At 44.6% G+C, this 27,986-nt stretch overlaps 1 protein-coding gene and 1 long non-coding RNA gene across 2 annotated transcripts in view; one reads left to right on the plus strand and one right to left on the minus strand.

Annotated features, from left to right (window-relative positions):
• LOC129862155 (extracellular serine/threonine protein kinase FAM20C-like) overlaps window positions 1-18,239 on the minus strand; it is a 112,166-nt gene extending 93,927 nt beyond the window's left edge. The window contains exons 1-3 of the mRNA XM_055933543.1: window positions 16,745-18,239; window positions 16,204-16,382; window positions 14,545-14,623 (exon numbers count right to left, since the gene is read on the minus strand). Coding sequence (XP_055789518.1) covers window positions 14,545-14,623; window positions 16,204-16,382; window positions 16,745-17,484 — 998 coding nt within the window. The 5' untranslated portion in view covers window positions 17,485-18,239. The remainder of the gene's footprint in view (window positions 1-14,544; window positions 14,624-16,203; window positions 16,383-16,744) is intronic.
• Window positions 17,006-26,853, plus strand: LOC129862159 (uncharacterized). The gene is made up of 2 exons (XR_008760724.1): window positions 17,006-17,303; window positions 21,859-26,853. It is a non-coding gene; the product is annotated as an uncharacterized LOC129862159 (long non-coding RNA).
• The last annotated feature ends 1,133 nt before the right edge of the window (window positions 26,854-27,986 follow it).

A 27,986-nucleotide genomic window follows, 5' to 3' on the forward strand; every position in this document is an offset into this window, starting at 1 on the left:
CACTCCCTCAGGGTTAGACATGATGGCTGAGAGTAGGAGGAGGTCACTACACACTCCCTCAGGGTTAAACATGATGGCTGAGAGTAGGAGGAGGTCACTACACACTCCCTCAGGGTTAAACATGATGCCTGAGAGTAGGAGGTCACTACACACTCCCTCGGGGTTAAACATGATGGCTGAGAGTAGGAGGTCACTACACACTCCCTCAGGGTTAAACATGATGGCTGAGAGTAGGAGGTCACTACACACTCCCTCAGGGTTAAACATGATGCCTGAGAGTAGGAGGTCACTACACACTCCCTCAGGGTTACACATGATGGCTGAGAGTAGGAGGAGGTCACTACACACTCCCTCAGAATTAAACATGATGCCTGAGAGTAGGAGGAGGTCACTACACACTCCCTCAGAATTAAACATGATGGCTGAGAGAAGGAGGATACTACACACTTCCTCGGGGTTAAACATGATGGCTGAGAGTAGGACGAGGTCACTACACACTCCCTCAGGGTTAAACATGATGGCTGAGAGAAGGAGGAGGTCACTACACACTCCCTCTGGGTTAAACATGATGGCTGAGAGAAGGAGGAGGTCACTACACACTCCCTCAGGGTTAAACATGATGGCTGAGAGAAGGAGGAGGTCACTACACACTCCCTCAGGGTTAAACATGATGGCTGAGAGAAGGAGGAGGTCACTACACACTCCCTCAGGGTTAAACATGATGGCTGAGAGTAGGAGGAGGCCACTACACACTCCCTCTGGGTTAAACATGATGCCTGAGAGTAGGAGGTCACTACACACTCCCTCAGGGTTAAACATGATGACTGAGAGTAGGAGGAGGTCACTACACACTCCCTCAGAATTAAACATGATGCCTGAGAGTAGGAGGAGGTCACTACACACTCCCTCAGAATTAAACATGATGCCTGAGAGTAGGAGGAGGTCACTACACACTCCCTCAGGGTTAAACATGATGACTGAGAGTAGGAGGAGGTCACTACACACTCCCTCAGAATTAAACATGATGCCTGAGAGTAGGAGGAGGTCACTACACACTCCCTCAGGGTTAAACATGACGGCTGAGAGTAGGAGGAGCTCACTACACACTCCCTCAGAATTAAACATGATGCCTGAGAGTAGGAGGAGGTCACTACACACTCCCTCAGGGTTAAACATGATGGCTGAGAGAAGGAGGAGGTCACTACACACTCCCTCTGGGTTAAACATGATGGCTGAGAGAAGGAGGAGGTCACTACACACTCCCTCAGGGTTAAACATGATGGCTGAGAGAGGGAGGAGGTCACTACACACTCCCTCTGGGTTAAACATGATGGCTGAGAGTAGGAGGTCACTACACACTCCCTCTGGGTTAAACATGATGCCTGAGAGTAGGAGGTCACTACACACTCACTCAGGGTTAAACATGATGGCTGAGAGTAGGAGGTCACTACACACTCCCTCTGGGTTAAACATGATGGCTGAGAGTAGGAGGAGGTCACTACACACTCCCTCAGGGTTAGACATGATGGCTGAGAGTAGGAGGAGGTCACTACACACTCCCTCAGGGTTAAACATGATGGCTGAGAGTAGGAGGAGGTCACTACACACTCCCTCAGGGTTAAACATGATGCCTGAGAGTAGGAGGTCACTACACACTCCCTCGGGGTTAAACATGATGGCTGAGAGTAGGAGGTCACTACACACTCCCTCAGGGTTAAACATGATGGCTGAGAGTAGGAGGTCACTACACACTCCCTCAGGGTTAAACATGATGCCTGAGAGTAGGAGGTCACTACACACTCCCTCAGGGTTACACATGATGGCTGAGAGTAGGAGGAGGTCACTACACACTCCCTCAGAATTAAACATGATGCCTGAGAGTAGGAGGAGGTCACTACACACTCCCTCAGAATTAAACATGATGGCTGAGAGAAGGAGGATACTACACACTTCCTCGGGGTTAAACATGATGGCTGAGAGTAGGACGAGGTCACTACACACTCCCTCAGGGTTAAACATGATGGCTGAGAGAAGGAGGAGGTCACTACACACTCCCTCTGGGTTAAACATGATGGCTGAGAGAAGGAGGAGGTCACTACACACTCCCTCAGGGTTAAACATGATGGCTGAGAGAAGGAGGAGGTCACTACACACTCCCTCAGGGTTAAACATGATGGCTGAGAGAAGGAGGAGGTCACTACACACTCCCTCAGGGTTAAACATGATGGCTGAGAGTAGGAGGAGGCCACTACACACTCCCTCTGGGTTAAACATGATGCCTGAGAGTAGGAGGTCACTACACACTCCCTCAGGGTTAAACATGATGACTGAGAGTAGGAGGAGGTCACTACACACTCCCTCAGAATTAAACATGATGCCTGAGAGTAGGAGGAGGCCACTACACACTCCCTCAGAATTAAACATGATGCCTGAGAGTAGGAGGAGGTCACTACACACTCCCTCAGGGTTAAACATGATGACTGAGAGTAGGAGGAGGTCACTACACACTCCCTCAGGGTTAAACATGACGGCTGAGAGTAGGAGGAGGTCACTACACACTCCCTCTGGGTTACACATGATGGCTGAGAGTAGGAGGAGGTCACTACACACTCCCTCAGGGTTAAACATGATGGCTGAGAGTAGGAGGAGGTCACTACACACTCCCTCAGGGTTAAACATGATGGCCGAGAGTAGGAGGAGGTCACTACACACTCCCTCAGGGTTAGACATGATGGCTGAGAGTAGGAGGAGGTCACTACACACTCCCTCAGGGTTAAACATGACGGCTGAGAGTAGGAGGAGATCACTACACACTCCCTCAGGGTTAAACAAGATGGCTGAGAGTAGGAGGAGGTCACTACACACTCCCTCTGGGTTAAACATGATGCCTGAGAGTAGGAGGAGATCACTACACACTCCCTCATAATTAAACATGATGCCTGAGAGTAGGAGGAGGTCACTACACACTCCCTCAGAATTAAACATGATGCCTGAGAGTAGGAGGAGGTCACTACACACTACCTCAGAATTAAACATGATGCCTGAGAGTAGGAGGTTACTACACACTCCCTCAGGGTTAAACATGATGGATGAGAGTAGGAGGAGGTCACTACACACTCCCTCAGGGTTAAACATGATGGCTGAGAGTAGGAGGAGGTCACTACACACTCCCTCAGGGTTAAACATGATGGCTGAGAGTAGGAGGTCACGACACACTCCCTCAGGGTTACACATGATGGCTGAGAGTAGGAGGAGGTCACTACACACTCCCTCAGGGTTAAACATGATGGCTGAGAGTAGGAGGAGGTCACTACACACTCCCATAGGGTTAAACATGATACACACCCCCTTAGCATTAAACATAATGGCTGAGAGTAGGAGGAGGTCACGACACACTCCCTCAGGGTTAAACATGATGCCTGAGAGTAGGAGGAGGTCACTACTCCCTCAGGGTTAAACATGATGCCTGAGAGTAGGAGGAGGTCACTACTCCCTCAGGGTTAAGCATGATGGCTGAGAGTAGGAGGCCACTACACACCCCCCTAGGGTTAAACATTGTGGCTGAGAGTAGGAGGTGTGTGCAGGTACTGTGTGTGTAGGGACTGCGAGCAAGCCTGTATACTGTACATACGTGCGTGAGTGTGTGTGTGTGCATTCCTGTGTGTGTTTGCATGTGTGTTAAGCTTACATTGCCTTTCACAATGCCTCCCGTTCATTAGACTAGCCCCCATAAACATATATTAAGTAATTCAACACAAACCCTGTTGAACTCAACAAAGCCCAGAGGACCCAATTACAGTATTACAACAGGGAAATTGTCAAAACATTATTAAACATTAGGGGGTAATTTGCTGAACCAGTGTTGGGCTCACAGTGCTGTTGTATCACATGATCACACTGAGATCTTTACTGATTCAATATTTTGTTCTTCTGACTCACTTCGTCTCCCATTAGGAACACTGTCAACTGCTACCAAGACACTGATCTAAGGTCTGTTTGTGTGTTTCCTCCTAATGGGTTAAGTTATAGTAGGGTGAAGCTAAGCTAATCCTAGATCTGTGTTCAGATGATCATCATAATATATCTTTGAAGAGTGTGGCATTTCTTGTTTGATTTCCTGTAATTATAATTATTTTACCAGGCAGGTCAATTAAAGGTGCACTATGCAGAAATCGCTCTGCAATTTCCTGCTTGCTAAAATTCTAATAGTTCGCCTAATTTCAGTTTATGTGACAAAACAATCAAGTATAGTGTAGAAACTCATTGTACCATCTAAACCGCTGTGAAATATATTTTCTGGTGTACAACCAAATCAGTATTTGTTCACCATAAAACAATCTGATGGGAAAACAATACCCTGAACCAGCGGTTAGAGGTGAAACATCTACTACAGTATACCAACCTTCCCTGGCCTGAAGCTGTGTCATTGTAGTAATCATAAAGTGTCAGTTCTACTCATTTTAAACCTGTCTCATATTCATCTCCTCTCAACCAGTTGTCCTGAGGCCAGTCATTCCTCTACAACAGTCAATCTCAGAAGACCTAGTCAAATATTGTTATATTATAAAACAGAGAGGACAGAGAGAGAGAAAGGGAGGGAGAGAGAGAGAGGGGAGACAGAGAAATAATGTTCATGTTGTATTAGAGATTAAAATAAAGAGAAGAGGTTATATTATATGCTGAGAATGTTGAACGATTGTGTTAGTTTGATATCTCTCTATAAGGCTGACAAAACAGAACTGGTTGTATTGTCATAGGGCTGCATTGTTCTCAGAGAGAAGCCAAGCGGCCATCAAAGCGAATGAAAGACACTCTGTTCAGACACGTCTTGTTCAGTTCAGACATTTTTCTATCTCAATACAGCACATCGCCCTGAGCTCTGATGCTATTTGATAAAACCATTGTTTCACATCTCGCCCATTTTGACGAAATGTTGAAATGTTTTGTGTGAGTAATGATATGCCTACACATGCTGACATATCTCAGGGGAGTTATTTGGTGTTGTTAATATACTGACAAAAAGAGTGAAAAATATTGCACTGACTCTACTCTCAAACTGTCAATCAATTAAATATATGGTTGCACCATTATTATGAACCGTCCTCCCCTCACCAGCCTCCTGTGTTTGATTGATACTACACAGACTATCCAATTTGTCTCCATAGAAAGCGAATGGGTATATTGGATTTGTGTGTACTGTATGACTCAGTGGCGTTGATTGACAAGCAATACAGTTAACCAGGAATGCTGGAACAGAAACCATGATTATATCAATACTCAACCCTGCCTCCCATTTGATCTCATCAGCTAACTAACAATGTCTGTGTACTCAGGGTCTAATTTGGATGTACATATGACGATCACGTCTCCTCCACACCCACAAACAGATGAGACAGAGAGACTGACAGACAGACAGCTAGACTGGCTGTCAGAATAATGATCGTTACAGAGGCAGCGTTTACACCCAACCTACCGCTCTATACCCAAACAAAGACTGGAATCATGGTGAAATGGAGCTTATCAGTTAGGATTCAGGCTAACCCACTAAGACAGTAGACTAGACTGTACCGTGGGTGGCTCTACCTCATTGTGCAACTAAATAGGATGTAGAGATTATTTGTAAGGCGCGCAACATGACAAGGCCGATGTTAAGGGGTGAATAATCAAACTTACTGTTGCCTGAGTTGGGCTTTGAGGAAGCTGACTGACCTGACTTATGCTCCAAATCACTTTTCACAAAACATAAGACTTTCCGGATGCAATAATCTCAGGAGACAGAGAGAGAGAGACTGGTCTACTACTACTGACTGGTTGAGACTGGTTGAGACTGGTCTACTACTACTGACTGGTTGAGACTGGTCTACTACCACTGACTGGTTGAGACTGGTCTACTACTACTGACTGGTTGAGACGGGTCTACTACTACTGACTGGTTGAGACTGGTCTACTACTACTGACTGGTTGAGACTGGTTGAGACTGGTCTACTACTACTGACTGGTTGAGACTGGTCTACTACTACTGACTGGTTGAGACTGGTCTACTACTACTGACTGGTTGAGACTGGTTGAGACTGGTCTACTACTACTGAATGATTGAGACTGGTCTACTACCACTGACTGGTTGAGACTGGTCTACTACTACTGACTGGTTGAGACTGGTCTACTACTACTGACTGGTTGAGACTGGTTGAGACTGGTCTACTACTACTGACTGGTTGAGACTGGTCTACTACTACTGACTGCTTGAGACTGGTCTACTACTACTGACTGGTTGAGACTGGTCTACTAATACTGACTGGTTGAGATTGGTCTACTACTACTGACTGGTTGAGACTGGTCTACTACTATTGACTGGTTGAGACTGGTCTACTACTACTGACTGGTTGAGACTGGTCTACTACTACTGACTGGTTGAGACTGGTCTACTACTACTGACTGCTTGAGACTGGTCTACTGCTACTGACTGGTTGAGACTGGTCTACTACTACTGACTGGTTGAGACTGGTCTACTACTATTGACTGGTTGAGAATGGTCTACTACTACTGACTGGTTGAGACTGGTCTACTACTACTGACTGGTTGAGACTGGTCTACTACTATTGACTGGTTGAGACTGGTCTAGTACTACTGACTGGTTGAGACTGGTCTACTACTATTGACTGGTTGAGACTGGTATAATACTATTGACTGGCTGAGACTGTTCTACTACAATTGACTGGTTGAGACTGGTATAATACTACTGACTGGTTGAGACTGGTCTACTACTACTGACTGGTTGAGACTGGCCTACTACTACTGACTGGTTGAGACTGGCTTACTACTATTGACTGGTTGAGACTGGTCTACTACTACTGACTGGATGAGACTGGTCTACTACTACTGACTGGTTGAGACTGGTCTACTACTATTGACTGGTTGAGACTGGCCTACTACTACTGACTGTTTGAGACTGGTCTACTACTATTGACTGGTTGAGACTGGTATAATACTACTGACTGGTTGAGACTCGTCTAATACTATTGACTGGTTGAGACTGGTCTACTACTACTGACTGGATGAGACTGGTCTACTACTACTGACTGGTTGAGACTGGTCTACTACTACTGACTGGTTGAGACTGGTCTACTACTATTGACTGGTTGAGACTGGTATAATACTACTGACTGGTTGAGACTGGTCTACTACTACTGACTGCTTGAGACTGGTCTACTACTACTGACTGGTTGAGACTGGCCTACTACTATTGACTGGTTGAGACTGGTCTACTACTACTGACTGGTTGAGAATGGTCTACTACTACTGACTGCTTGAGACTGGTCTACTGCTACTGACTGCTTGAGACTGGTCTACTACTACTGACTGCTTGAGACTGGTCTACTGCTACTGACTGGTTGAGACTGGTATACTACTACTGACTGGTTGAGACTGGTCTACTACTACTGACTGGTTGAGACTGGTCTACTACTATTGACTGGTTGAGACTGGTCTACTACTATTGACTGGTTGAGACTGGTCTACTACTACTGACTGGTTGAGACTGGTCTACTACTATTGACTGGTTGAGACTGGTCTACTACTACTGACTGGTTGAGACTGGTCTACTACTATTGACTGGTTGAGACTGGTCTACTACTACTGACTGGTTGAGACTGGTCTACTACTACTGACTGGTTGAGACTGGTCTACTGCTACTGACTGGTTGAGACTGGTCTACTACTATTGACTGGTTGAGACTGGTCTACTACTATTGACTGGTTGAGACTGGTCTACTACTATTGACTGGTTGAGACTGGTCTACTACTATTGACTGCTTGAGACTGGTCTACTACTACTGACTGGTTGAGACTGGTATAATACTACTGACTGGTTGAGACTGGTCTACTACTATTGACTGGTTGAGACTGGTCTACTACTATTGACTGCTTGAGACTGGTCTACTACTATTGACTGGTTGAGACTGGTATAATACTACTGACTGGTTGAGACTGGTCTACTACTACTGACTGGTTGAGACTGGTCTACTGCTACTGACTGCTTGAGACTGGTCTACTACTATTGACTGGTTGAGACTGGTATACTACTACTGACTGGTTGAGACTGGTCTACTACTACTGACTGGTTGAGACTGGTCTACTACTATTGACTGGTTGAGACTGGTCTACTACTACTGACTGGTTGAGACTGGTCTACTACTATTGACTGGTTGAGACTGGTATACTACTACTGACTGGTTGAGACTGGTCTACTACTACTGACTGGTTGAGACTGGTCTACTACTACTGACTGGTTGAGACTGGCCTACTACTATTGACTGGTTGAGACTGGTCTACTACTACTGACTGGATGAGACTGGTCTACTACTACTGACTGGTTGAGACTGGTCTACTACTATTGACTGGTTGAGACTGGTATAATACTATTGACTGGTTGAGACTGGTCTACTACTATTGACTGGTTGAGACTGGTCTACTACTACTGGCTGGATGAGACTGGTCTACTACTACTGACTGGTTGAGACTGGTCTACTACTACTGACTGGTTGAGACTGGTCTACTGCTACTGACTGGATGAGACTAGTCTCCTACTATTGACTGGTTGAGACTGGTCTACTACTACTGACTGGTTGAGACTGGTCTACTACTACTGACTGGTTGAGACTGGTCTACTACTACTGACTGCTTGAGACTGGTCTACTACTACTGACTGCTTGAGACTGGTCTACTGATACTGACTGGTTGAGACTGGTCTACTACTACTGACTGCTTGAGACTGGTCTACTGCTACTGACTGGTTGAGACTGGTATACTACTACTGACTGGTTGAGACTGGTCTACTACTACTGACTGGTTGAGACTGGTCTACTACTATTGACTGGTTGAGACTGGTCTACTACTATTGACTGGCTGAGACTGGTCTACTACTATTGACTGGTTGAGACTGGTCTACTACTACTGACTGGTTGAGACTGGTCTACTACTATTGACTGGTTGAGACTGGTATAATACTACTGACTGGTTGAGACTGGTCTACTACTATTGACTGGTTGAGACTGGTCTACTACTATTGACTGCTTGAGACTGGTCTACTACTACTGACTGGTTGAGACTGGTATAATACTATTGACTGGTTGAGACTGGTCTACTACTATTGACTGCTTGAGACTGGTCTACTACTATTGACTGCTTGAGACTGGTCTACTGCTACTGACTGGTTGAGACTGGTATAATACTACTGACTGGTTGAGACTGGTATAATACTACTGACTGGTTGAGACTGGTCTAGTACTATTGACTGGTTGAGACTGGTCTACTACTATTGACTGGTCGAGACTGGTCTACTACTACTGACTGGTTGAGACTGGTCTACTACTATTGACTGGTTGAGACTGGTATACTACTACTGACTGGTTGAGACTGGTCTACTACTACTGACTGGTTGAGACTGGTCTACTACTACTGACTGGTTGAGACTGGCCTACTACTATTGACTGGTTGAGACTGGTCTACTACTACTGACTGGATGAGACTGGTCTACTACTACTGACTGGTTGAGACTGGTCTACTACTATTGACTGGTTGAGACTGGCCTACTACTACTGACTGGTTGAGACTGGTCTACTACTATTGACTGGTTGAGACTGGTATAATACTATTGACTGGTTGAGACTGGTCTACTACTATTGACTGGTTGAGACTGGTCTACTACTACTGGCTGGATGAGACTGGTCTACTACTACTGACTGGTTGAGACTGGTCTACTACTACTGACTGGTTGAGACTGGTCTATTGCTACTGACTGGATGAGACTAGTCTCCTACTATTGACTGGTTGAGACTGGTCTACTACTACTGACTGGTTGAGACTGGTCTACTACTACTGACTGGTTGAGACTGGTCTACTACTACTGACTGCTTGAGACTGGTCTACTACTACTGACTGCTTGAGACTGGTCTACTGATACTGACTGGTTGAGACTGGTCTACTGCTACTGACTGGTTGAGACTGGTATACTACTACTGACTGGTTGAGACTGGTCTACTACTACTGACTGGTTGAGACTGGTCTACTACTATTGACTGGTTGAGACTGGTCTACTACTATTGACTGGCTGAGACTGGTCTACTACTACTGACTGGTTGAGACTGGTCTACTACTATTGACTGGTTGAGACTGGTCTACTACTACTGACTGGTTGAGACTGGTCTACTACTATTGACTGGTTGAGACTGGTCTACTACTACTGACTGGTTGAGACTGGTCTACTACTATTGACTGGTTGAGACTGGTATAATACTACTGACTGGTTGAGACTGGTCTACTACTATTGACTGGTTGAGACTGGTCTACTACTATTGACTGCTTGAGACTGGTCTACTACTATTGACTGGTTGAGACTGGTATAATACTACTGACTGGTTGAGACTGGTCTAGTACTATTGACTGCTTGAGACTGGTCTACTACTATTGACTGCTTGAGACTGGTCTACTACTATTGACTGGTTGAGACTGGTATAATACTACTGACTGGTTGAGACTGGTATAATACTACTGACTGGTTGAGACTGGTCTAGTACTATTGACTGGTTGAGACTGGTCTACTACTACTGACTGCTTGAGACTGGTCTACTACTATTGACTGGTTGAGACTGGTCTACTACTATTGACTGGTTGAGACTGGTCTACTACTACTGACAAAACGTTTGGACACACCTACTCATTCAAGGGATTTTCTTTATTTTTACCATTTTAAAAGACCAAGTCCATATTATGGCAAGAACAGCTCAAATAAGCAAAGAGAAACGACATTCCATCATTAGTTTAAGACATGAAGGTCAGTCATTCTGGAGAAACTTTGAAAGTTTCTTCAAGTGCAGTCGCAAAAACCATCAAACGCTATGATGAAACTGGCTCACATGAGGTCCGCCACAGGAAAGGAAGACCCAGAGTTACCTCTGCTGCAGAGAATAAGTTCATTAGAGTTACCAGCCTCAGAAATTGCAGCCCAAATAAATGCTTCACAGAGTTCAAGTAACAGACACATCTCAACATCAACTCTTCAGAGGAGACTGTGTGAATCAGGCCTTCATGTTCGAATTGCTGCAAAGAAACCACTACTAAAGGACACCAATAAGAAGCAGAGACTTGCTTGGGCTAAGAAACATGAGCAATAGACATTAGACCGGTGGAAATCTGTGCTTTGGTCTGATGAGTCCAAATTTGAGATTTTTGGTTCCAGGCTGGTTCTGGATGATCTCCAGGTTGTGTAAGGGCTATTTGACCAAGAAGGAGAGTGATGGAGTGCTGAATCAGATGACCTGGCCTCCACAATCACCCGACCTCAAACCAATTGAGATGATTTGGGATGAGTTGGACAGCAGAGTGAAGGAAAAGCAGCCAACAAGTGCTCAGCATATGTGGGAACTCCTTCAAGACTGTTGAAAAAGCATTCCAGGTGAAGCTGGTTGATAGAATACCAAGAGTGTGAAAAGCTGTCATTAAGGCAAAGGGTGGCTACTTTTTTATTACTGCATGATTTCATATGTGTTATGTCATAGTTTAGATGTCTTCATTATTATTCTACAATGTAGAAAATAGGAAAAATAAGGAAAAACACTTGAATGAGTAGGTGTGTCCAAACTTTTAACTGGTACCGTATACTTTGACAATTAATTTAACTTGCCAAGTCAATAAAGTCTATTGAATTGAATTGAATTGAGAGAGAGAGAAGAGAGAGACAGAGACACAGCGAGACTGAGAGAGAGAGAGAGAGAGAGAGAGAGAGAGGGAGAGAGAGAGAGAGGGAGAGAGAGAGAGAGAGAGAGAGAGAGAGAGAGAGACATAGGATTGATACAGAGCAGCACTACTGGATTCCTGCTCTGATCTGCACCTGCTCGGTGCCATTCTATTCTGAACCCAGTTTACTGGTAGAGTCCGTCGCCAGATTGGTACCCAGACGCTCTGCTCCTCTCTCTCAAATGTTGATGCATTTGCATTTGTGTTCAGAGGAGAAGCTGATGTGAAGCCTTTGATGTTGCAGCCTCTGTCTCTTTGATGCACCATGTGGCAACACGCAAACAGATTGAGGAGAGAGTTGGTGGGGTGTTATGGAGCGGTGTGTGTGTGAGTGCGCAAGTGTTTGCGTGCATGTGTATGTGTGTGTGTGTGGCGGCAGGTAACCTATCGGTTAAGAGCGTTGGGACAGTAACCGAAAGTTTGCTGGTTCGAATTCCCGAACCGATGTGAAAAAATCTGGCGATGTGCCCATGAACAAGGCAGTTAATACTGATTCCTCTGAATAAGAGTGTCTGCTAAATGTCTCAAATGTAAGTGTGTGTGTGTCGGTTCACAATATTGTCTAGGGAATAGTGCAGAGGATATGTCTGCCAGTCCAGCTGGATGGAGATTGGGGTCTAACTCTGCCGTCAAGACAGTTCTGATGGCCATGCTTTGTTAAATGAAATGTATCCTCCTGCCACTCCTGTCTCTAGATTAGAACACCAAGGGGATAGATAATATCAGACATGAGTTGACAGCCTCAAACAACAAATAGATTTAAATCCACACATCACCACACATCACCACAGGTTTTGACTTTTCAAACAAACGTAATTTCGTGTTTCTGTTCAAATTCAATATTAGTGTACCGCAGAGAGAAAATCTGGATGTATTTTGATTGCATATTTCAGCAACAATGCATAGGGGGTGTGGTATATGGTATAAGGGCTGTGGTATAAGGGCTGTATCCAGGCACTCCATGTTGCATTGTGTGCGTAAGAACAGTCCTTAGACGTGCTATATTGGCCATATACAACACCCCCTGAGGAGCCTTATTGCTTTAATGAACTGGTTACCAATGTAATACGAGCAGTAAAAAGTACTTTTTGTCATACCCGTTGCATGCGGTCAGATATACCACAGATTTCAGTCAATTAGCATTCAGGGCTCGAACCACCTGGTTTAAAATGTCAGTATGCTTCTCTCCTGATTTGAGGTGTGTCTCGCTTGACTTGATATGAGTAGACTGAAGGAGTTAGTAATGACAGCCTATGAATAGATTCTCCCCCTTCCCTCCTCCTTATCCTTCTCCCGCTTCCCTCCTCCTATTCCTCCTTCTCCCCCTTTCCCTCCTCCTATTCCTCCTTCTTCCCCCTTCCCTCCTCATATTCCTCCTTCTTCCCCCTTCCCTCCTCCTATTCCTCCTTCTTCCCCCTTCCCTCCTCCTATTCCTCCTTCTTCCCCCTTCCCTCCTCATATTCCTCCTTCTCCCCCCTTCACTCCTCCTCCTCCTTCTTCCCCCTTCCCTCCTCCTATTCCTCCTTCTTCCCCCTTCCCTCCTCCTATTCCTCCTTCTCCCCCCTTCCCTCCTCCTCCTCCTTCTTCCCCCCTTCCCTCCTCCTATTCCTCCTTCTCCCCCTTCACTCCTCTTCCTCCTTCTCCCACTTCCCTGTTCCTATTCCTCCTCCACCTTCTCCCCCTCCCTGTTCCTATTCCTCCTCCACCTTCTCCCCCTCCCTGTTCCTATTCCTCCTCCACCTTCTCCCACTTCCCTGTTCCTATTCCTCCTCCACCTTCTCCCACTTCCCTGTTCCTATTCCTCCTCCACCTTCTCCCCCTCCCTGTTCCTATTCCTCCTCCACCTTCTCCCCCTCCCTGTTCCTATTCCTCCTCCACCTTCTCCCCCTCCCTGTTCCTATTCCTCCTCCACCTTCTCCCACTTCCCTGTTCCTATTCCTCCTCCCCCTCCCTGTTCCTATTCCTCCTCTACCTTCTCCCCCTCCCTGTTCCTATTCCTCCTCCACCTTCTCCCCCTCCCTGTTCCTATTCCTCCTCTACCTTCTCCCCCTCCCTGTTCCTATTCCTCCTCCACCTTCTCCCCCTCCCTGTTCCTATTCCTCCTCCACCTTCTCCCCCTCCCTGTTCCTATTCCTCCTCTACCTTCTCCCCCTCCCTGTTCCTATTCCTCCTCCACCTTCTCCCCCTCCCTGTTCCTATTCCTCCTCCACCTTCTCCCCCTCCCTGTTCCTATTCCTCCTCTACCTTCGCCCACTTCCCTGTTCCTATTCTCCCTCCTCCTTCTCCCCCTCCCTGTTCCTATTCCTCCTCTACCTTCTCCCCCTCCCTGTTCCTATTCCTCCTCTACCTTCTCCCCCTTCCCTCCTCCTATTCTCCCTCCTCCTTCTCCCCCCTGTGATCATCCACAGGCTTAACCCAGCTCTCCACACTGACACTGAGGCCACACACCACGGGAGGGTGAATATGATTAACCAATTACGATAACAAAAGTAATTACATTTAAAAACCCAGCTAGCTATAACAATGATGAAAAGGATTAGGACTAAAGGACCAAGTCTCTCAGAGGAAGTATATTATCATTACAATATGGCCAACCTGGATACAAATAAGGTTAAATAAAATAAATGTTGTTTTCATTTAACCTTTATTCATCTAGATTGTCCCCCTGAGGCACTGCACGGATAGCCTATTGAACCTATACAATACATCACCATGAAACACATTTCTGGTTGTTATAGAGCATTCTACTTACTTCATAGGTTTGAACAGAGCCTGTCCGTAGTTCTGGAACGTCATGATGAGTTTTAGTTGGGTGCCTCCAGACTTCATGGCTGTTGGAGATACACAAAGACAAACAACTCAAATCATCATTGACAGCAATTACACAGTATGGCAGAATCATTCTCACTGGATGACATTGTAAAGTACAAGAAAATCATCAGAGATTATATAATCAATTACGCAATGGATTTCCCTCTCCAGAGGATGGTCAACCTCTCCCACTGATTCAGTTCAGACTGTGTGACTGTGTACTCAGAGTGAGTGACAGATGATGTCACAGTGTTTGTTTGATCAGGAAGAAGACTGGGAGGTGAAGGACAGAGAGTGCATTCACATCGCTGTCTGTTTTCTCTCTATTCTTTCCATTCTCTCTGTTCTCTCTTGTGCTTTTCTTTCTTCCCTCATTCTCTCTCTCTGTTCTTTCTTCCCCCTCTCTCGCTCTAGAACCTAGAACACAATAAGCCATTCTACAGGGACTCCTGAGACAGCTGTTCAGAGGGCAGAAGATGGAATCCTCACATCCAAAAAGGGACAAAATTCAAGTCAATTTCTTGGTCGTAAAACAAATTGGCCCCAAAAAAAGAGGCACAAAGTCTTTGAAAAATACCATAATAGCTTTGAGAAAATATTGTTTAATGTAAAAGAGATGTTGACATGGGCTGTGCAAAGGCGAGAAGAGGGTAACCGTTCAAGAGGAAAATGTCAACGTTTCAGTCTCTAGACCAGGGGTGTCAAACTCATTCCACGGAGGGCCTAGTGTCTGCAGGTTTTTGGTTTTTCCTTTCAATAAAGCCCTAGACAACCAGGTGTGGGGAGTTCCTATCTAATTAGTGACGTAAATTCATCAATCAAGTACAAGGGAGGAGCGAAAACCCGCAGACACTCGGCCCCCCGTGGAATGAGTTTGACACCTGTGCTCTAGACTGTTGGCATACCCACTCTATAGGGAAGATGCCCTGATGTAACAGACCCAAAGGCTTTAGGCTCTATGTTCTACGTGTCCTAGTGTGAGTTACACATTACCAAATATGTCACCTATCAACTAGAACATGGAATTTGTCATACATTATCAATATACAGTATATAATATCCATTGATCATTTGTATTGTATTCTTTCTGTGAATGAGTGAAGTAGATGTGACTGTAGCTAGGCATGCTATATAAAAAATAAAAAAAATACCAACTGCTGACTTCTGTAGTCTCAATTGGTATTGACATCCTGCTTCTCAGTAGTCATATAGCTGTGTAATTACATGGGCTGGAGGGAGCAGCATGTAGCTGGCCATACTGCCAGACCAAGCTGCATCCATCCTGCATTCTCTCATTTCACTTTGTGTGGATTTGGAGAGAGAACCTGGTCACAGATCTGTTTCTGTGTTTCGTTTAGCCAACTCCTCTGACTACTGTTGTTGTGCCATACATAGGAGAAACTAGCCTGGTCCCATCTGTATGTGCCTTCGCCAAGTTATCTGTGTCAATGATAGTCAGAGGACTTGGCTAAACAAACCACTAACAGATCTGGAACCAGGCTAGTTTCTCAACTTCTATGGCAATGAGAGTTGGCTGAACGAAGCAAAATCAGATCTGGGACCAGGCTATAGAGAAGCTACCTTCTCTCCTCTGACTTACCAACACTGGTGATTCTCTGTGAAACCAAGTCCCTGAGAAGGGCATCGATGACTGGGTTGTGTCTGGAGTAGAGCTCATATCGATTAATCCCTATGTGGAAGCGGAGCCAGTTGGGGTAGGAGTCAACCGTCAGCTCCCCTCCTGTCGGAGAGTACTCCTCCACGTTCTGCTCAGCATGCCTGGGGGGGAAGAGGAGGTGATCAGTGTTATTACAACAGGGAGGATGACATGATTATGCATTTTGTGTAACCCCTGAATCACCCTCCTTTTTAGTGCTTCAGCTGTTTTAGTGTTTCGTGTGTTGAGGTGACATGTTTTACTAAGGGACTTTTGATAATATGGTTCCGTAGCCTATAACCCTTTGTGTAATAACACCTTTATTCATGTAGTAACACGATTAAATTGATAAAATTAACACATCATATCTTAGGTGTATTGTTTGTTTCATTTATGTTCATGTCTTATGTTGAATTTGAGGAGGATAATAATCACTTTCAGATTGTGGTGATAGTCTATAAATATCTATAAAAATATAGGTTACCATTCCTGATTCTCTGTGGCGCCTTTGGTGTCAAATCTGATGTCTGTGTTGACGTTGAACAACGTGTCCTCGTCGGTCAGAGATGGTAAGGTTCTCTTAAATAATGGGTGGTCAAACAGCGCCCGCAACCTTGAACCTTTGACAGGTACGTTTTTGTTGAGCACAGTGTCCTGTATAAACCGTCTATTTTTGTCACCATTTTGCGCATAATGTTCAGGCCGTATAAAGGCTTCCGTTTTGTCCCCCGCTTTGGGGATCTTCTCCGGAGAATGGGAAGAGATGTTAGAGTTTGGCTCATTGCTGAAGTCCTGGAGGATTCTCAGAGTGTGTTTGTTAGGCCAGCCCGACTCCACTCCCGACCTGGCTCGGTGTTTAGCCCAGTTCTGAGGGTCCTCGCTCGGCGTGTGCGAGCAGGAGCAGCCGGTGTTGCCGCGCCTCTCCAGCTTTGGTAACAAGTCTATCAAGATGTGCATCGAGCAGGCGATTAGAAACACCAAGAGAATCAAAACCCGGAATTTACGGAAGAGTAGCATCTTCATAGTCCCCTGTTTGAGCTGTTGTGAGTATTTACTGCAAATGATGAGCACGCATATGAACAGACTCACTACATCACTGATTATGTTTATCACGCTGGATGCCAATTTAATGAAATACACGTTGAACACGAAACCATCTTCACTTATAGCCGTCTTGAGTAGACTAAAGTTGTCAGTGTTCAACTTTTGTATTCCCAACCACATAGAAGGCTCCTTTTGTGATTCAGAACGAGAGGATTCTCCGCATGCGCCCAGGTAAAACAAGTCGATTCGGTTCAGACCAACGGTCAAGTTGGGCAAGCGGCATTATCTCAACTGCTTTCTGCTCTATTGCTCCGAGTCCGACCTCAAGGCTTTATGCATAACATAAGGTATAAAGAAAGTGCAAGGGGCCCGAAAAAAAAAGCTCAAAAACGCTAGATAAATGATCCATCAGAGGTGTGTGTTCGCGTGGTCTGCTGGCGCACATCGGTCCGGCCGTTGAGCGTGAACTCTGCGGTGTGAGAAACGAGGCTATCGTGGATCCGCTGGGCACGGGCAACGCATTGGTCCAGTCCGGGATAGGGAAAGCGCAGAGAGCGCTATTCACCAATGTTGAAATATATATATTTTTAAATAAGTCTATTTGAGATTCCTCCTTTGCCACGATAAACGGTGAACCAACGTTGAAAAGCACCGCAGGTTAAAAAAAAAAAAAAAAAAAAAGTGTAGGCTAAGTGAATTAGTTCACCGAGAGCCTACTGCACAGTAAGCGACCCAGGATGAAATATATGTCAATGATCACACAACAAACCGGAATAACGACAAGCAATACAAAACAACCAAAACAAGACAAATCAAATAAATAATTCGGACAGGTGCCGATTCGCTTTCTCTCTCGAATATGTGGCTTTTGCGCGAGGAAAAAGAGAACCACTGTCTGTCCAGCGTGAGATCGAGGGTGGGTGTGTTAAATATGATGATGAAGCGCGTCTAGATCCAGCCTTGCGGTGCGTCACCGTGCACAGATTGGCTGAGTCTCTCGTTCAATCATAGAGATGATGAGGACAGCAACCCCTGAGGCTCAAGTGCCTGGCCTGTCTGTGTCTGTATTGTTGAAAATATCACCCCTGCACATCCAGGATGTGCAAGAAGAGGGCGTCTCATCACAGTGGCGAAAATCCGCTGTCGCACAATATTGTATGAATACTATACATTCAATTATTTATGTCTACTGATTAGTGAAGTGCATCTGCTTGCATCACGGAGGCTTCCTTATGGAGACATGGCCGTGTCAGTCCAGGGGTTCCATTCAGTCAAATCAGCACTGCATTATCTGTGCAACACACAGGAGGCTGGTGAGGGGAGGACGGCTCATAATAAAGGCTGGAATGGAGTGAATGGCTGGAACGGAATTCCATTAATTCCGTTCCAGACGTTACTGGAACTTGTTCTCAACTAGCCTACCTGGTTAAATAAAGGTTAAATCATGTTTATTTGTTTTTTAACTATGAGCCCGTCCTTCCCAATTAAGGTGCCACCAGCCTCCTGTGGTACAGCAGCATCATCAACATGTATAAAACAAATGTATGTGGCCAAAAACAACTACAGGAATACCAGGCAGTATGGAAATGTACAGAAACAACAGATGGCTGCAGCTAATATTCAAATCGCCTGCCTTCACTTCCCAATCTAATTGACTGGCTGTAAAGCTACTGAATGGATGGTTAGGGTTAGGATGGTTGGACCATGTCTTTGTATTACCGATCATGTCCATCATGATTACCTTTTGAGATGACATTATAGCTACAGTAAAAGCAGCATGGCTTAACAACATGAAAGGAGACAGACAGTGGGGTCTGTGCCACGCCACACCACAATGGTATAGGGATGCTTTTAGACTGTATAGGGATTTACATAAAACAGTACATTAACCGTGAGGACTAATTAAGTATCTGTAAAGGCAAAATTAGATGGGAACATAATGATAATTGTCAATCCGGGCACTGAATTGGAAGTGTGTGTGTGTGTGTGTGTGTGTGTGTGCCTGCCTGCTTGCCTGCCTGCCTGTGTGTATGATTGAGGTCGTGCGTGTGTGTGTACTAAAGTGAGTGAGTGAGAAATTATGGGTTTATTTCAGTCCTACCAAAAGGAGCCTTTCCAAGAACCAAGTAACAGTCTAGTGACTCACTCACCTAACACAACGGACCATTACAGTCTTGCCTATTGTGTGAGACAGAGGAGGAGGAACATAGCCCCACTTACTTAATAGATTAGAGATTAGGTCACCAAATTGCAATGTTGGCTTCCTGCAGGGATAACATGGGGTGACACATTGACTTTTGAAGCCATGAAGAAACTCAAGAAAGTAGCAGGTAACTAATGGCATTAATTCAGACTACAGATCTAGGATCTTAATTTGATCAGTCTTTTGTTCCTGAGAATTTTCCTGCACAACAGGAAATGCAAACTTGTAGTGTATTCAAGTTTAAAAAAGGCTTCTAAAGTTAGTTTTTTCCACCTTAAAATGTCAGGCTTGATTTACCCGAACAAAAAATATATCACCCCTACAAAAAAATGTCCATTAATTATAATCCACATAATAATTTACATTTCCTGTTGCTGCAGGATTATTTTCCTGCTGTAGCAAACTGGCTCTAAATAAGATCCTACATCTGTACTTAGAGACAATGCTTCGCTTGTTACCCATCATCCACTATGATCATCTACAATGACTGCTCTAGCTTCCTCTCTTTTGCCTATAGGGTGAAATAGCCAGAGCCATATGTCTATTGATGTCAGTCAGATAGGCATGATGATGATAGCATGCACTCAATGGGTCAGTGAATCTTTAAAAAAACTGGTCTGAATGACAGGCTGCATTGTGCAATTCATTCAACCTTTCAATATGAATCAAGTGCACCTTTGTATTCTTGCTATTTTACTGACCATTGCCCTGTAAGAGGAAGACAACATTTTACAGGTGGTCCAATACCATTTGCCAACTGTACCAGTAGAGACTGCAATGAGATGAGGAGAAACAATACATTTAATAATTGATTCGTTTCTAAATGAATTAATTGAAACAAATAGATGTTTCCTCTCATTGTCTCATTGGCCACAACATATCACCTAGAATGCCCTTTACGTGACAAAGTGCTCTGTGTTATCTCTGGCTGACACAGGCCAAGCAGTGATATGTCTCTGGATACGGAACGCCCCCCTCCCCCACTCTCAAATGACAACAATAACAGGGCTCTTGTTGCCCATTTTCCCACAATTACATATTCTGACAATGGACTATTCTAGCTTCCTCTCCTATCTGAGGGGAAATAGCCAGGATTGAATGGATGTGTATTGATGTCAGCCAGGTAGGCATGGTGATGATAGCATGCAGTCAATGGGTCAGTGACTCTTCACAAACCCCATGGCCTGAATGACTGGCTGCATTGTGCAGTTTATTCAACCTTTCAATATGATTCAAGACCACCTTTGTATTCTTGATATTTTACTGACCATTGCCCTAAAAGAATATATAACACATTCTTGATTAACTGGTGTTACAACACACCTATCATGTTTCAGAACACCTCAGTGAATGTTTCAGTTTAGCTTCAATCTGTCTCATAAGCCTCACACCCATGTGTTACAACACACCATGTCATGTTTCAGAACACCTCAGGATGAATGTTTCAATGCTTCAATCTGTCTCATAACCCTCACACCCATGTGTTACAACACACCATGTCATGCTCTACTCTCCGGCTACCCGGATAAAGCACTAAATACACTTCAGTTAGTGCTAAACACGGCTGCTAGAAATTTGACTAGAACCCCCAAAATATACCGTATTACTCCAGGGCTAGCCTCTCTACACTGGCTTCCTGTCAAGGGTAGGGCTGATTTTAAGGTTTTACATGGACTTGCTCCTACCTATCTCTCCGATTTGGTCCTGCTGTACATACCTACATGTACGCTAAGGTCACAAGACACAGGCCTCCTTACTCTCCCTAGAATTTCTAAGCAAACAGCTGGAGGCAGGGCTTTCTCCTATAAAATCAATTTGAATGGAATGGTCTGCCTATCCATGTGAGAGACGCAGACTCCGTCATCTCTTCAGTAGGTCCTATGATTGAGTGTAGTCTGGTCCAGGGGTGCGAAGGTGAACGGCAAGACACTGGAGCGACAAACCGCCCTTGCTGTCTCTGCCTGGCAGGCTCCCCTCTCTCCACTGGGATTCTCTGCTTCTGAACCTATTAAGGGGACTGAGTCACGGGTCTGAGTCACTAGCTCCTCCATGCCATCCTTCGGAAGGGTGCGTCACTTGAGTGGGTTGAGTCACTGACGTGATATTCCTGTTCGGGTTTGCGCCCCCTCGGGTGGGGCAGGAGATCTTCGTGGGCTATATTCAGCCTTGTCTCAGGGTAGTAAGTTGGTGGTCTTTTGATATCCCTGTAATGGTGTGGGGGCTGTGCTTTGGCAAAGTGGGTGGGGTTATATCCTGCCTAGTTGGACCTGTCCAGAGATATTGTCGGACGGGGCCACAGACGGGGCCAATGCTCCCTTTAATTCTCTCTCCCTCTCTCCCTCCCTTCCCAGAGGACCTGAGCCCTAGGACCATGCCTTAGGACTACCTGGCCTTATGACTCCTGGCTGTCCCAAGTCCACCTGGTCATGCTGCTGCTCCAGTTTCAACTGTTCTGCCTGCGGCTATGGAACCCTGACCTGCTCACCAGATGTGCTACCTTGGCCCTGCTACCTGCTGTTTTCGTCTCTCTCTCTCTCTCTCTCTCTCTCTCTCCACCGCACCTGCTGTCTCAACCTCTGAATGCTCAGCTATGAAAAGCCAACTGACATTTACTCCTTAGGTACTGAGCTGTTGCACCCTCTACAACCACTGTGATTATTATTTGAACCTGCTGGTCATCTATGAATGTTTGAACATCTTGAAGAACAATCTGGCCTTAATGGCCATGTACTCTTATGATCTTCACCCGGCACAGCCAGAAAAGGACTGCTCGCCCCTCAGAGCCTGGTTCCTCTCTAGGTTTCTTCCTAGGGAGTTTTTCCTAGCCACTGGGCTTCTACATCTGCATTGCTTGCTGTTTGGGGTTTTAGGCTGGGTTTCTGTACAGCAGGTTGTGACATCTGCTGATGTAAAAAGGGCTTTATAAAGAAATTCAGTACACCTTCAGTCTGTCCCAATACCCTAACACCCATGTGTTACAACACACCATGTCATGTTTCAGAACACCTCAGGATGAACGTTTCAGTACATCATAAATCTGTCTCATAACCCTCACAACCATGTTTTTCAATGCTCCAGCAAAGTTAAGGTTTCGTCTCCTTAAGGTTGGTGGCAGCTCAGTTGCCACTAGTTTTAGTGTTACAAAGCACTTTTTTTTAACAGTGTGGTGCAATAACATTTTTCCCCTGTACGAGTATCCTAACAGTGAGGTACAGCAGAAGGGAAAGAAATCAAATTAGCGTAACAAATCAATTAATCTATTAATTGAAACAAAATCGTCTTATTGGCCACAACGCATCTGTAACGGCAGTCCTCCTCCTCTTCATCTTCGGAAGAGGAGGAGTATTGAGGGAACCAAGGCGCAGCGTAGTGAAAAGACATATTTATTTAACGAAAACACGAACTTGATAAACTAACAAAAAACAACAAACGGTGTAGACAGACCTAGACGACGTACTTACATAAAACAAGAAAAACGCACGAATAGGTAACATAGGCTACACAAACCGAACAAACCGTAAACAGTCCAGCGTGGTGTACAGACACAGACACGGAAGACAATCACCCACAACGAACACTGTGACAACGCCTACCTAAATATGACTCTTAATTAGAGGAACGCCAAACACCTGCCTCTAATTAAGAGCCATACCAGGCAACCCAAAAACCAACACAGAAACAGAAAACATAGAATGCCCACCCAACCTCACGTCCTGACCAACTAACACACATAAACTAACAGAAATAGGTCAGGAACGTGACAGCATCACCTTAAATGCCCTTTATGTGACAAAGTGCTCTGTGTTATCTCTGGCTGACGCAGCTGACAGGCCAACCAGTGATATGTCTCTGGATACAGAACGACCTAGCCCCCCCGATTCAAATGACAACAATAACAGGGCACAGCAGAGGTCATAAAGACATAGATTGATGTCCTATACGTATTGGGGAGTACATTGAGAAAGCAAATCCTTATCTTCATCAATGCTATCTCAGCAGTGGGTGACTTATCTATTTGCTATATAGGGGCTGGTGGGAAATAGGGGAGTCAGGGCTGTGGTTTTGGTGGGAAAATAATTAAAGTTGTAATTGGGAAAGGTTGCTTACTTGATCGTGAGCTTCTGTCCTGAAATGTGCAGTAAAAGTGGGGCTGGTACTGTATCAGCAGTGTCTGGTTAGGAATGACATCATTGGTCACACACGCCACTATATGGAAAGGAAATGCATCAAGTTAAGATACGAACGTCACCCTCAAGTTTTAAAAGGAAAAAATAAATCCTATGTATTATCATAAAGACAGCTTGGGTTGGCCCTTCCTCTCCACCTTCACTCCTCATCATTGCGCTCCAAGCGTTACATATGCGTTGTGTGGTAGCTGTATTTGTATGAATCTGCCCTTGGCGTGACCGGGGTTGAATGGAACATCCATGGAACAAGCCTCATTTCCATCCCTGAAGTGCTTCTGCACCTGATATGGCAGATTTAAATGGATGTTACAGATACCGTTGCCCTCTGTTGGCCCCAATAAGCCACAAAACTCCCATCTTATTACTAATTTGTTTGTCCCTCTATCCCTCCCTCCCTCCTTCTCGCCATCTTCAAGTCTTCCGCGATTTAATTTAGAATGCGGTTCACAGGCCAGCCACTGTTGAATTGTAAGGACGTGGAGATTTAATTTAAATGGTCCCTTTAATTGACGGCAATGACTTTATCAATATATGCTAGGTCAAAATGACACCCCTTTCCCTATATAGTTCAGTAGGGAATAGGGTGCATTTTTAGAAGTACTATTTGTATAAGCCATTGCAGCTTTATAATTACATGTGGGCAGTTTTTTCTCCATCTATTTGAACCTTTTTATTTTCTTTAAAGGGCCAATCTGCGGTTCAAACAATAACAATGCGCCTCCCCACCACTGGTTTGGCAAATGCACTCTTAGAAAAAAAGGTGCTAAGTAGAACCATATAGGGTTCTTCGGTTTGTCCCCATAGGGGAACCCTTTTTGGTACTAGGTAAAACCCTTTACAAAGGGGTTGTTAATGTAGGGTTTGCCATAGAACCCCTTGTATATGGTTCTATCTAGAACCCTCTATGAAGAGTTCTGCCTAGAAACCCCTATAAAAGGTTCTACTCAGAACCCTTTTCATCTTTGAAGAGTTCTTCCTAGAACCCTCTATAAACAGTTTCACCAGCTTTATTAGCCTTTAAAATTAAACTTGTTATGACAATACATTACATATATCATGACCCCTTTCTTTGAGGGCCAAGTTATACCCTAACACAGTGGTCTTAGGAAACTCCTGGTTTATAGGCCACATCAGGCCTGCAAGTCACGCTACGCCAGCGTGCAAAGTGAAGTGTAATATCTACTGGAATCCAGCCAGAGAGAGGATATCCAACCATTGGCTCATTTAATCACCCGCAACCTGCATTCCGAATGAGAAAGCATAGAGTAAGGAGACTACCTAAATAATCTAAAGAGGAACAACCATCTCAGTAATGAGTGCAATAATTCCAACTGCTAACAGATTGGATTAGTTTAGAAAAAGATACGTTATTTATTTTTGTATAGCATAATATTAATCAACCAATCAATGTACATGCAATAACACAGATATTGAAACAAAAAATTCTGAAAAGCAACCTGAAATAGAGCATGCCTGGAAATAAACTCTGCAAAAAAGGAAACGTCCTCTCACTGTCAACTGCAATTATTTTCAGCAAACTTAACATGTGTAAATATTTGTATGAACATAACAAGATTCAACAACTGAGTGAACACTGACATTCCTGTCTTGCAGGAAATCACGCACAGAACGAGCAGTATAGCTGGTGGCATTGTCATGCTGGAGGGTCATGTCAGGATGAGCCTGCAGGAAGGGTACCACATGAGGGAGGAGGATGTCTTCCCTGTAATGCACAGCATTGAGATTGCCTGCAATGACAACAAGCTCAGTCCGATGATGCTGTGACACACCGCCCCAGACCATGACGGATCCTCCACCTCTAAATCGATCACGCTCCAGAGAACAGGCCTCGGTGTAACGCTCATCCCTTCGACGATAAACGCGAATCCGACTATCACCTCTGGTGAGACAAAACCGTGAGCTGTCAGTGAAGAGCACTTTTTGCCAGTCCTTTCTGGTCCAGCGACGGTGGGTTTGTGCCCATAGGCGACGTTGTTGTCGGTGATGTCTGGTGAGGACCTGCCTTAGAACAGGCCTACAAGCCCTTAGCCCAGCCTCTCTCAGCCTATTGCAAACAGTCTGAGCACTGATGGAGGGATTGTGCGTTCCTGGTGTAACTCAGGCAGTTGTTGTTGCCATCCTGTACCTGTCCCGCAGCTGTGATGTTCGGATATACCAATCCTGTGCAGGTGTTGTTACACGTGGTCTGCAACTGCGAAAACGATCAGCTGTCCATCCTGTCTCCCTCTAGCGCTGTCTTAGGCGTCTCACAGTACGGACATTGCAATTTATTGCCCTTGACACATCTGCAGTTCTCATGCCTCCTTGCAGCATGCCTAAGGCACGTTCACACAGATGAGCAGGGACCCATGGCATCTGTTTTTCAAAGTCAGTAGAAAGGCGTCTTTAGTGTCCTAAGTTGTAATAACTGTGACCTTAATTGCCTACCGTCTGTAAGCTGTTAGTGTCTTAACAACCGTTCCACAGGTGCATGTTCATTAATTGATTATGGTTCATTGAACAAGCATGGGAAACAGTGTTTAAACCCTCTACAATGAAGATCTGTGAAGTTATTTGGATTTTTACGAGTCTTTGAAAGACAAGGTCTTGAAAAAGGGACGTTTCTTTTTTTGCTGAGTTTATGATAAGTGGTTTTGAGTGTTTTACTCTACACAGAGTGAAAATGACACAATCACACTCAGCTCTTGTTATTAACACCAATACTGGGGTTATTTTATACCACTAAGTGTTAAGTTAATTTAACTCCTGAATCAACACTAGGCATGTTACAGTGAAAAATCAACATAGGTAAAACTGGCCAATTTGATATTTACCAAACAGTACAATACACTGTTGGTTCACTCATTCCCTTCTATTCTCCTACTCTCCGCTCAATAAAATCACAGAAAATACTAATTTGAATGACAGAAATCACGGCAGTACCATATATGTAAAATGATTAAGGGAATACCAGATACGTGCACAATTATTCCCATATAGGTACAGTTTAAAACATTCTCATGTGTATCTTTTTTAAATTATAAGATTACTCAAACTCCTGATGTAAAAGTTTAAACACTGAGGTAAGCACTAATGCTCAGGCACTATTTGAAAGAAAGAAACAAAATACAAAAATAAATGCTATCAGATTCAGATTCAGTTCTATGTAGAACTCTTTTGGAACCTTTTTTTCTAAGAGTGCAGCTGAGGGATGGGCTGAAGAAATGTAGACCATCTCAAATTTATACACAGCGCTATGGATGCAAGGACTGACCATCCATGAGATCAACATGACATTTTTAACAATGTTTTGATGCTATACAGTGTTTGTTTACAATTACTTTGTTTACAAACAAAGGAATAAAACAAGTTTGTATTGGGTTCAGATGAGGTAAGAACATGGAACTAAGCTCATGAGGTATTCATAAGTTATATTATTCAATAATCAATGGGTATATACAGGTGTATGATTAATTTAAAAGTCCAAAATTGAATTTAGCAATCGCAGATTGACACTTTCATGTGGAAATGATCCACATTTAGCATCATCCTTATTCAGTGTGTAAAAAGAGACTGTTATTGTGATTAGAAGTGTGCAGTGCCTCCCCCCCTCTCTGAAAGCTGTAAAATGCAATCAAGCAATATGTAAACTCAGAGGAGGATGTAGATATTCAGATGTACAGGAATGGCTTATATTGCTCTTCATGGCCTACTTCCCTATATGTTCTCCTCATGTGGGTGTAGGAGACGAGACCATTATTATATTATTCATATTATTCTATGGACGAGACAGGCTTCTTAATTCACACTCTTCTAAACACAAGGCCTCTACAGTACTGTATGTGGTGATTATGCCCTGAGGCCAGCTACCTGTGATCTGAAGAGCCCCAGTCTTAGCGATAATAAGCTGCTATTGCGAAACACAGCCCAGTCTGCCTACTTTAGCTATAGGTCTGACTCCTCCCCTCCTCTTACCCCGGCCTCCTTCTCTCCCTGGTTCCCTACCCCACGTTGTGTTTATTCATACATCTTGTTTAGGCGGCTGGCTGCACCTAGTCTCCACACTGCTCGATCTTTATGTGTTAGTATAGACCCTGGGCGAGGAGAAATATGTACAGATGTAGGATCTTAATTTGACCTATTTGTCACAGCAAAACAATCCTGCAGCAACAGGTCCTTAAAGTGTAGCCCATAACGTTGCATGATCGGCCGTTAGGCTATTAGCTGTCCAAAAGTAAGCTACATGAAAAGTGCATATGTTAATATAACCTTGTGTTAGTGTAGATTTCAGT

Source organism: Salvelinus fontinalis, chromosome 1 (assembly GCF_029448725.1).
Source record: "Salvelinus fontinalis isolate EN_2023a chromosome 1, ASM2944872v1, whole genome shotgun sequence".
Classification (NCBI taxonomy): Eukaryota; Metazoa; Chordata; class Actinopteri; order Salmoniformes; family Salmonidae; genus Salvelinus; species Salvelinus fontinalis.